At 43.4% G+C, this 11,570-nt stretch overlaps 1 protein-coding gene across 1 annotated transcript in view; it reads left to right on the top strand.

Moving 5' to 3' along the window:
* Positions 1–11,358, top strand: part of rab11fip2 (RAB11 family interacting protein 2 (class I)) — a 12,761-nt gene extending 1,403 nt beyond the window's left edge. The window contains exons 3-6 of the mRNA XM_083658428.1: positions 4,802–5,208; positions 6,971–7,319; positions 8,408–8,480; positions 10,857–11,358. Of these exons, the coding sequence (XP_083514554.1) occupies positions 4,802–5,208; positions 6,971–7,319; positions 8,408–8,480; positions 10,857–11,081 (1,054 nt within the window). The 3' untranslated portion in view covers positions 11,082–11,358. The remainder of the gene's footprint in view (positions 1–4,801; positions 5,209–6,970; positions 7,320–8,407; positions 8,481–10,856) is intronic.
* Positions 11,359–11,570: the final 212 nt, after the last annotated feature.

The following is an 11,570-nucleotide window of genomic DNA, read 5'->3' as shown; positions in this document are numbered from 1 at the left end:
ATACCTCAGTTTTACCTTATGATACTATACCAGCCCAGTAACACAAAACTATCTAGTATCCTGTGAAACCCCCATTAAAGAATAACTATTTCCTGATTACTACTGTAATGTGAAGGATATAGTCCTCAGTATTGAAGATTAATGGCTTACATTATGCATATTTTGTTCTGTTTGAATGTGGCTGATACGAGCTGCTGTAGTGGATCTAGTTGTTGTTGATGAGTTGTTGCTGATGGATGAACTGACAGGAGGAGGTGGAGATAGATTTGCAGAACTGTGTCATAGGTGAATTACAGTATGGTCGTATATTGTGGTTTGTCACAGTGGTTATGTGTGTGTTACTGCCATATTAGTCTAGATCTCTGCACCTAATGACAGTGTGCCACTGTATTCAGCATTCCGTTTAGATTCATGAACTAACTCTTTTACACCAGCTCTGCTGTGTGAAATACCATTTTGCATTTTCTTTTTTGTCCCTTGTAGGCATGGGCACGATAATCGATTGTTAAGAATTTGATCGATAGTCGATCTTTAAGATTATTTTTCTTTAAGAATTTTCTCGATCACATCGAATTTGATCGATCTAACGTTTACGTTGGTAATAGGTATCAATTCAAATATAGGTTGAATTAATTAATTTCACTACGTGGCAGCAATGAGACATCTAAACCAACCAGGTGTGCAATTAACTTAACATAATGATTGTTTGATATCATTGATATGATGTCATATGATTAGTAGGAATTGAATTGTTTGTAGTACCTCAGTTGGTGAGCTGGTAGAGAGAAACCAGATTGCCTCTGATACAGAATAAACTAAAGTAAGAGTTCTTGAGTCAAGCTCAGATGCTCTTTTTAGTTCCAGACTGTAACACAACTTCTGTCACAGGTGAAGTGGCAAAACTGTTCAAGCAAACGTCAGTGGACACAAATGAGTCTTTGTTTGTCTTAATTGGCTCTTTATCGTTTGATACAGTACATACAATGGCCCACATTGTTGTGACTTGTGAGATTATGTGGACGTGGTTTTCAGCTTGAGCTCTGACATGGTGAGCAGGAGTTGGCCTAACCGGAAGTGGTGGAGCAGGACAAACATGTCTTGTTAGTCACTCGTGTTAACGTATAGCCTTCATACAAAAAATGAATGGAATTTGGGTGGCACAGTGGCTCAGTGCTCTGTTGCATCAGAGCAAAAAAAGACCTTGGGTTTAAATCTTGGTCCTTTCTGGCTTGCGTTTGTATGTTCTTCCTGTGTTTGGCTGGGTCTCTCCTCTGGGTGATCCGGTTTCCTCCCACAGTCCAAAAGCATGCTAACCTGGTCGATTAGTGCCTCTAAATTGCCCATAGGTGTGAATGGTAGTGTGATTGAGTGTCTGTCTGAGTCAGCTCTGTGTTGGACTGGCAAAAAATATATATATATATCGATACAAATCAATATTCATTTTGAAGGAACTGATATCGATTCATGAATCCCAATATTGATCTTTAATATAATGCCTTTTCCCGTGGATGCTTGAAGCTTTAACCCCGTTAGACTTGCATGGTTTGGTTCTTAGCGCAACAACATCTTGTAAACATTAATATCCTATCCTACTAATATAATTGAGTAAAAGTTGGTGACCCACAATTGCTCAACTGCGCATGCTAGTTGAGCCGGCGAGGTTGTGCAGTGGCCGAGCTGCGTCTGCATGTATGATATGGCATGGCGGCATGGTTTGTGTCTCTCACAGTCAAGCTTAAATCTAGAATTTAAAAAATGGTGAACACAGCCATGAAATTGATCGGCAAGAAAGAATCACTGACGCTCCAGTCCATCTTCGAGAAAAAGGTCATCAGCCTGGCTCATAGAGCTCTGACCGACCCTTCTCACATTTTATTTACTGAATATGAGTTGTTACCTTCTGGCAGAAGATTCAGAGCCAGCAGATACAGGAGCAACCGCTACAAGCTCTCCTTCCTCCCCACCTCGATTGCACTTCTGAACAAACAGCCTGCTCTTCCCCCAGGCTGTAGTAACCCATAGTTTGTAGGTGGAGGCACTTTAAGTAGGAACGGTAATCTTAGCCCCATGTTTTACCTTCCTATTTTATTTCTTTTACTTTTCATTTAATCTTATTTTAATGTTTTATTCTTTTATTCTTTTACTCTTTTATTCTTTTATCCATTATCCCGCTGCTGGGTTTGTTTATTGTTGATTTTATATTCTTTTACCTACAGGTATGTTTGATTTAAACAAATTGTGCAATAGGGCTGTGCAATTGCATGTCTCAGTTGGCATCTCCCCACTGTGTCTTAGTGCAATGCTGTGTCTGTCCTGTTTGTGTTTACTTGTGTTTATGTAATGCAGGATGTGGCTATGCGCACTTTTTGCCCAAGACAAATTTCCCTTCTGGGACAATAAAGTTTATCTCATCTCATCTCATCTCATCATCATCATGTGAGACCTTGAGGGCGATCCAACAAGGCACGGTAGAAATGAGCGATAGGGAGGAAGACAACGACGATGGCGAGGAGGCGCGGTAGGAATGAGCACTGCCAGTTCAGCGGGCGTGGCGAAGGATGCTAGAACGGAGCGCACTCTGTTTCTAGTTTGTAATAATGCTACTAATGGTACTGAAATATCGAATGGGAAATCGAATCAAATCGGGGACCTTGTGTATCGGAATTGTATCGAATCGGGAAATCAGTGGCGTGCGTTACCCAGCTCTACTGGCAACCTGTCCTCTAGTGTCTCCTTGCCTTCTGCCCAATCCATGCTTGGATAGGCTCCACATGCCTGTAACCATGAGAGGATTAAGCACGTAGAGAAAATAAAGAAAATAAATGAATCGATGGATGGACTACAAACTACACCACCAACACCGTAGTATGACGTGGTGGGGACTATCAGTTAATTTTGGATGCGTCCTTGACCCTCCCAAGTCTCGACACGCCCATATGCAGTTGCTTAAGCATACACTGAGCAAACAGGAACAGACCCAATTGGATCTGGGGTTAATTATCCCACCGCACATTTCAACATGGAAAGACATTAGCACACTTCCTTTTTGTCCATCGCTCGGTGAGAATCACAATATGTCATAATCAGTGTGGATGGGTTTGTATTTGTTTTAGCTGCGAGAGAGCCGATGCACCTCCAGGGCCCTGCACGTTTTCGGTCGAGGCGCTTGTAATGGATATGCCCACGTAGCTTGTTGGCCTTAGTCCCCACGCCGCGGCCGTACGCACACTGACAACGAGACCTAGGCGCCTAGATACTAATATCCACACTCTCCACAGTGGGTCTGTGTTCGCTGCAGCGGCCCGTCGTCCACAATGTTTTTTGAACTGACATATTGGGGAGGAAAGTCCGTCTTGATATCTGAGTAGGCAGCCCCGTAATTATCGCACACCTGTGTTTGTTGATTGTGAGGAGTTTCCCAGCGGTCCGGGGCTGAGTGGGAGGATTGCGGTTCCAAGCAGAGAGAGGTTTATCTTGGCCTTGACACACACGTGAAGCACAGGCAGCATGCTGGGGCTGCTGATCACACTGCATGGGAATTAGACCCAGCCGAGGGCCTTTCATGACATGGCACTTCGTTTAGAATGGGGTTCAGCCGTTACAGGTTTTCAAAGGTTGATATATACCCACATTTATTGCATTTAAATGATAACTCATATTTTGCGATGATATTACTTACAACTCTCTTTTTTTTTAATCCAGGATAATAACACAATAATTGTATTAGTAAAACATATTCATGCACATTACTATTCGTGTTGAAGTGGAGTCGTCTGTGGAATAATCTGATCAAAAATGTTGATTTACAATTCAATACAAGCTAAGGGTTTCCCATTGATAGCCTATGTCAGTGGTTCTCAACATGTGGTACGGGTACCACTGGTGGTACACAGGGCTCCCCTTCATACTTTCATAATGGTGGTCATTTCTGAGGTGGTACTTACTTGGTGTAAAAAGGTCGAGAACCACTGGCCTATGTAATATTTAACAGCTAAACTTGATAAATACATAAAACAACGGCATCATAGTAGTGGTGGGAGAGATAGGGTCAGAATTACTGGCAAACACATATTTGGTCATCGATCACTTAGCTTTTTGCAGAGGGATGTGGCAAGAATAGACTGGTAAAATTGGTAAAAAGTAGATTAATCTTGATGCTAGTAGTATTTTGAACAAGTTTGCTAAAGGACATCGTTGCTAGGCCTGTAGAAGTGAGGACAATCCTCGTTAGCATGTAGGAGCTGCTGGGGTTTTGCTGTAATGTGGCTTTGCACTTTTCCAATTGCTTGTCATTGCATTTGTGAACAAAGGGCAGATTTGTGCAAATGCCACCTTATTTTGCTCACAGTCGAGGCATAAATCCCATTACTTCCAGTTGAAAAAGCAGAGAGGTTAAACAAACAGGAGCCCGAAAGCAGCCTGCAAATGGTCTAGATTATTCAGCGGCAGGCTATTTCTTACCTTCAGTTTTGCAAGGAATAATGTTTATCCTCTGAATAATGAAATGTATTCTTTCCTGTGTCAAAAAAAGAAGAAGTTAAAACGATTTAAAGCCTGTGCAGTTGTGTGTAGCTGTTGGATTAGTCTGCTCAAATTAGCCTTTTCACTGGTGTCCACAAAGGGCTAGGTACAGCACATTAGAAAGAATGTGGGCTATCCCCCCCCCCCCCCCCCCCATTTGTCATATTGCTCAATATTCCAAGGCTCTTTACCACATTACGACTGTGCAAATATAAATAATAAAATCAAATATATAAATTTGCTTTTCCTCCCCCCCCCCCCCCCCCCGCTCTCATTTCAGCTGGTACTCCTTGGAGTCCAGGCCGGGGAAGAAGAGCAAAGAGCGCGGTCGCATCCAAGTCAGCGTCCAGTTCATGAGGAACAACATGACCGCCAGCATGTTCGACCTCTCCATGAAGGACAAGCCCCGCTCGCCTTTCTCCAAGCTCAAGGACAAGATGAAGGGCCGCAAGCACGACTATTCCGACACGTCTTCGGCCATCCTGCCTCGCTCGGCCGGGTGCGACGCGGAACCCGGCCGCCAGGCCTTCGCCCCGGAGCCGCAGTCCCAGCAGCCCGAGGCCAAGGCCAAGAGGCCGCTGCTCGCCGGTTCCCATAAGCTCTCCGCTGCCCATTCCATGTCGGACCTCATCGGAACCCACTTTCGCCCCAAACTGGACTCCATGAACTCCATAGAAGAGAGTGGTGGTGAGGAGGAAATGCTTTCTGCACGATCACTCCATCATATACATTTGAATAATTGATGGGTATTTTCTCCTTGTTAAAGCAATTATCAGTTCAATTAGATTTCAGATTAGATTTTTTACTGTCACTTAGCACAAACCATAATAAATAAATAATAGGTTGATGATCAAATGCATACTTCACCAGGTGCTGAGAAATACTGTGACACTACTAAGGGGCGTCTAACCGGTATTGCAACACATTTCAGATACAAAGGCTGAAATCTCTTGTTCTAAAGTTAAAAATGCAAATCACAATGCAGTATTATTATTACATTGTTTTGCATGGTGATATATTACCTTTTAACTCTTAGCTAGCTGACTTGTCTACATTGTGAAAAATGTGACTTAATCTTTGTGTTAATCACAGGCTTCCATAACTCAGCTCAAGGGGAAGGGAGGGATGAGAGGGTCGATGTTGGTGCAATTCCTCCTGGTCGCCAATAGAGGTCGATAGCAGTCATGCATTACTTAGCACCCCATTAATGGGGAAATGAACCCAGTATTAACTTAAAATGATGTTTTTAGTCATTTTGTTTTTTTTGGCTTCATCAGAGGATTATTACATTATGTATTGTAGCAATTTCCCCTGATACTTCTAATGCCTGGATTAAAGATTTGGTACACTGTAACCTGCCTGACCTGAGAGAGGCATCCTCCCCTGCATTCTAGGTTGAGCTAGATATTAGTAACACTGATAAGGCCACTGAGTTTAAATCCCCAGAAGTAAGAGTGGAAAGAGCTCGTAGCCCTTTGAGACCAACATACTTGTCATACGCTGCTCATTATGTTACATTGGGTGCATTAGTTTAAGGCAGTTTGCACTCATTTTCAAACAGGTGCTTCTGCGGCAGGCAGGCTCCACCTGACATGGTACTGTATGACTCAGCAGCCAAAACAAACCCACATACAAACAATCTGATGAGTCGGCACTCTGCAATTCATTAGCCAAATGTATCAAAAGGAACATTCACAATATCCACTGGCAGTGATGTTCCTCACTTTTAGGGGCAGGTGTGTTTTGCACCCTCGCCGGTGTCCGCCGTCATGTGACCAGGGTGTTACCAGCCGCTCTGAAGCGTGTGCACCTTTTACGTCCAGTATAAGAAGAATTGAGAGTGAGGGCTCTTGGGATTTGAAGGCCATGAATGGGGAAACCAAGAAATCACTAGACGTGCTAGAAATCACATTTTCTGTGGGTCTATTTTATCTTTAAAAGGTCATTAAGTATTCGATGACTTTTATTGACCTCTATCGGCGAGCAGTTTGAATTGCAATAACAGGAGCAGAACTTTCCTCCTCTGATGTATCTCTCTGACTTCTCTGATCCTCTTGAGTTGTGGTGGCCAGTAATTGAAAAACAATAGTCACATTTTCACCATAAACATGACTAAGCTAGATAATTAGAGCAGAGATCAAACACAGACATCAAATGAAGAGCTAATGTATTACAACGCAAACCACAGTAATAAAAAAAGTGTTCCAAAACAGAACCTCTGTACCTGGCCAAGTTTATTGTCGAGTTATTGGTATTTAATAACAACCCTATCAACCCTACACCCATATATATTATATGGTTATTCTGTCTTGACAGTAATTGGTAACATTTTTAATTATTGCCTTTTATGTATGTGTGATTGTTTTTCCCCAAAGCTGATTTATTTATATATATATTTTTTTTCCCATAGGTTGTGAGTTGATGTGATGTTTTTGGCTTTCTCTCACAGGCGGCCCTCACAGGCGTTCCCAGAGCGAGGTGCCCGGCTACCAGGACGGCGAGGCACACGGTGACCCTTTCACTGATATCAGTGACGCCCTGCCGCAGAAGTATGCCACGCTCCCACGCAACCGCAACCCGTTCGAGGGGGAGCAGCAGGGGCAGCTGTGGGACCGGGCGGAACGCAAGGAGAAAAAGGAGAAGGTCAGCCTACTGGACCACCTGACGGGCAAGAAGGACCGCCGCAAGGGCGGCAACGGGGGGCGCTCAGGCAGCTCCGGGGACCTGCGCTCGCCCAACCCCTTCAGCGCTGACTCACAGGCAGACACCAACCCCTTCAGCTCCAGCTACAAAACCAGGTACTCCCTCGCTACTATGTTGGGTATGTGTGCATGCCATGTGTGTGTGCATGCATGCATGTATGTGTGTGTGTGTGTGTGTGTGTGTGTGTGTGTGTGTGTGTGTGTGTGTGTGTGTGTGCGTGCATGCATGTATGTGTGTGTGCGTGCATGCGTGTGTGTGTGTGTGTGTGTGTGTGTGTGTGTGTGTGCATGCATGCATGTGTGTGTGTGCATAGCATGCGTGCATGGGTGCGTTTCACCGGCATTGAGCGGCACTTTCTGTCTCCACTCTTGCTGCCTTGTACAGCTTGGGGGAGGGGCCTAGTCTACATGCTCACATCCGGGTGCGCTGCTCAAATCCCATGCTCACACATCTCAGCTCAAACGGACACACATGTCACTTATAGAAGCGGCTGCACTGCTTAAAATAAAACCTCTTCAGCTATAAGATGTTAGTTACAGCATCCTGGTAAAGTTTGGAATACTCTCTCAGTCTATTCTCCAGTATTGTTGTTCTGGCGAGCCAGTTCTCTGTTTCCTGTGCTGCACAAAAAAGTATCCTCGTTGGTGAGCAGCACTGTGGCTAAGTTGTGGTTGATCAGAAAATGGAAGGTGTCATTAGTGGCTCTTTAGAGAGGCTGGGCTTGATAACGGAGCCCTCTGAGCTATAGTAATGAGATCTTCTGGAGAGATAGACCACCCAATTAACCACTCTCTCTCTCACTCTATAGGCACTACTAGTCCATCATCTTTGTCATACAGTAGCTCAGTGGTCATTTATATTGGTGCAGACAAATACAATATTTAAATTGTAGTTGATGAACCTACTCACAACCATAGAAAAACATGGTGCAATCAATGCAGTATCTGATGCCTTGATCTAAACGATAACTTTCACACACCACCGTTTCCTCTAATATCCAAGCCAGGCTTCTATGTAAGTGCTCATCCTAGTTTAATATAACAAGGGTATTCATATAGGGTATTGATAAATTGTTGATAATCATACCCGTAATCATATCAGAAATCAAACTGTTATTGTATATCATATCTAATGCCTTCAGGTGAGTGATTGATGTGCTTATTTCCATGTGATTGTTTTGCAGTGATAAAAAGCCCACGGGGAATGAAGAGATCACATATGGCCGGAAGACCAGAGAGTGCTACGGCAAGAAAAAAGTAAGAACCAACGCACCGCCCTCATCATTCTAAAAACAGATGATTTGTCAGGTGATACTCATGACTGGTGGGGGAAAAAAACCCAACAGTTGCAAAGTGTGTAGTTGTTGCACACACGCGAATGTGCGGCGTGGACTTTTTAATTGAGAACTTTCAGTCACGTTTGACATTGCAGCTGGGCGACGTTGATCTCCGAGGCCGTGGAAATTCACATGTGCCACTCAACTAATTAGAAGCCGCGAGCATCGGTCATCATCTCCGATCCAATCATCATTTGAAGCGGTGTGAAATGTCGGTCTCTTCAGGTCAGGGCAGGCGTAGTAGTGGCGTTTTGCACCGATTCTGTAATTGGCGGATTTGGTTGAGGAAAGGCGTAAAACTGCCATCAGATGTTTTTCTTTTCCTTTTAATGATTCACTACAGTATTTGCACTTCACCTTTCCCCCCTGTTTTAGTTTGTCGTATTTAAAAAATAAACTTTTTCAAAACCCTAAAAGTTGGCGACCATTACGCTGCAAAAATTGCTATTTTACGCGATAGCACGAGCAGTGGCTAAAGTGACGGCTAAATGAGAAGGAGAATGCTGATAATGGCTTTCCTCACCTCTCCTTTCTGGGTGTTGAGAGGGCTGTCGGTAGCCACACATGTGTGTACGCCGCCGAAACATGGCAGTTCCCATTTCCTCTGCTTCAAGGCCCTAATTAAGCACACGCAGGGGGGGGGGGGGGAGGGAGGACAGCCAGATATTTCAAAGGCCGGAGCTTTGAGATTCTCAAAGCTGAGCTCATTAGAAACTGTAATGAGACAACTGGAGAATGCCAAGTGTGCAGCGCCTTATCTTCCTCCTCACGACTGATCGCAGAAAAATGGTCGTCATTACTTTCCCAGTCCATGGTCATTTCCAGGCCTTTGTCACCAGCCACTACAGCTCTGACTTGATTACAATGCTCTGTCTGTGTGTCTGTGTGTTTGTGTGTGTGTGGGAGGGTGAGTGCACGTGTGCGTGCGCGTGCGCGTAAACATGGCCGAAACTAGCATCCACTTCCTTATGGCTGTTGGTTCTCTTATTCCTGCTCATATGGCCTTTGTGGTGTGTGGGTGGGTGGGTTTGGGGGGGATAGGTTACTCAGCTCCATTCTCGAAACCCACCTGAACATTTAATCTTGGTGGCAAATATTTCATTTTGGTTACTTTGTATCCCCTCAGTAGCCTACAACTGTATATTATACTATATGCAGCGATAAGATACCTGGTGAGCAGGCCCACTCTGCATTGTCTTTACACAGACAGCAGTGGAGCAGCTTGAACAGTGCCTGGGAGGAGTGGAAGCTGATAAGCCTGGTATTTTAAACAGGGTGAAGGCTTTGCTGCTCTATCCGTTCTGGGGGAGGATGCCCAGCACTGAAGCGATAAAGTGGTCCCTCATTAAAAACCATTACAGCTCTTCTTGTACCCGCGCAATATGATCTGCACGTACCCAAACACAGCAGCCTGTCCAAATAGACTGTCGTCCAGAGAGCGAAGCTAGGCTTGGGTTGCATCCTTACTTCGTATTAGCCTCACCTTTCATTCCAGAAAAATGCGGCCTGGCTTTTCCCCTAGAAACAAAATTGTGATTTTATTTGTTGATTATTAGTTTTTTTTTAAATTAAGAATCTCGATTAGGTTATCAAAAGAGCTGGCAGGCTGGTCACAAGTTTTTGCCTGATCCATTTCTAGGGGGAGATTTTTTATTCTTTTAGATGTTGGAAAGTGAAGCAATTAACAACTTTTTCAAGAGGTTGTCTTCTTTGTAGCGTTGAAGTCAAGCCCCATTAGAGTGGTTAAACTGTCCGCGATGTATTATCAAACACTGTTAGACACTAATAGATCACAACATCTGCCATAAAACTCAGTGACATGTCAGCGCTGAACTCCTGGAGAAGGGTCTCATCTTATCAGCAGCTCTCAATTAGCCTTGATTAGCAACAGGGAACAAAAGATAAACATGACAGTTTATGTCACATTATGCCAACACATCTAATTAGTCTGCTTTCTCCATCGTATTGTGAGCGAACGCAAAAGTGAACCTTTTGCTCCTGCCTTCATTATTCTCAGACGCTGACATTTCACGGAAGATCATTCAACCGTTTTTGTTTACTTTTTTTTACAGAACGTGGCTCGTAAACTTTACAGCCACGTTCTGTTTACAGTGTAAACAGTATGGCGCTGCAAAAACATTTAAACTCCAAATCTGACGAGGCTGAATTGAAAAGATAACTGTTTTATTTGTCATTATTTATTTATTTATTATTATTATTATTATTATTATTATTATTATTATTATTATTATTATTATTATTATTATTATTATTATTATTATTTTTTTTTTTTAAGGAGATAACCAAGGAGACCGTGGCCGCCTATAGCAGCTTATCGTTCGAGGAAGTCGTGCGGGAACTCATCAAGCAGAAAGAAGTGGTGAAAAGGAAAGACGGCCACATTAGGGAGCTGGAAGACTACATCGACAACCTACTGGTGCGCGTCATGGAGGAGACGCCGAGCATTCTACGGACACCCTACGAGCCCAAAAGGAAGGCGGGTAAAATTTCTAAAAAGTAGGGTGCAACAAAAAGCAGGAGGAAGCGGTAATAATGAAGGTTTAGTGGTAGCTCATGTCTAAGAAATATCAGTAAAATAAGTGGGAACAAATGGGATTGATCAATACCAAATTTATGGTTGTTGTATTTCTTTACCTTTTGAAAAAGTTTACTTCAATGGATGTAGTTTTTATATAGACATCTTTTTTATGTTATGTTACTTTTTCAGTTGATTTTCAGTTTTTTTTTTTTTAGACAGACTTCGCATCACTGGATGAGGATCATCGGTTAATATTTTTTTCCTTAAATGAATGAAGGGGTGTGTCATGTGACCTTGCAAAACAGAAGAACAACTTTCACACTCAGTTCAATAGACGCTTTTCACGGGGGGCATTTTGTGTCGAAAAGGCAGGGTAAACACAGGCGCAAGCAAAACACTAATGAGGGTTTCAAACTTCATGATTGGAAGTTGGAACCCCTCATTAGTGTTTTGCTTGGACCTGTGTTTACC

This window comes from Poromitra crassiceps, assembly GCF_964638095.1.
Source record: "Poromitra crassiceps genome assembly, chromosome: 22".
In the NCBI taxonomy this organism is placed as follows: domain Eukaryota; kingdom Metazoa; phylum Chordata; class Actinopteri; order Beryciformes; family Melamphaidae; genus Poromitra; species Poromitra crassiceps.
The sequence above is the reverse complement of the archived record's forward strand: the minus strand, read 5'-3'. Positions and strand labels throughout refer to the sequence as shown.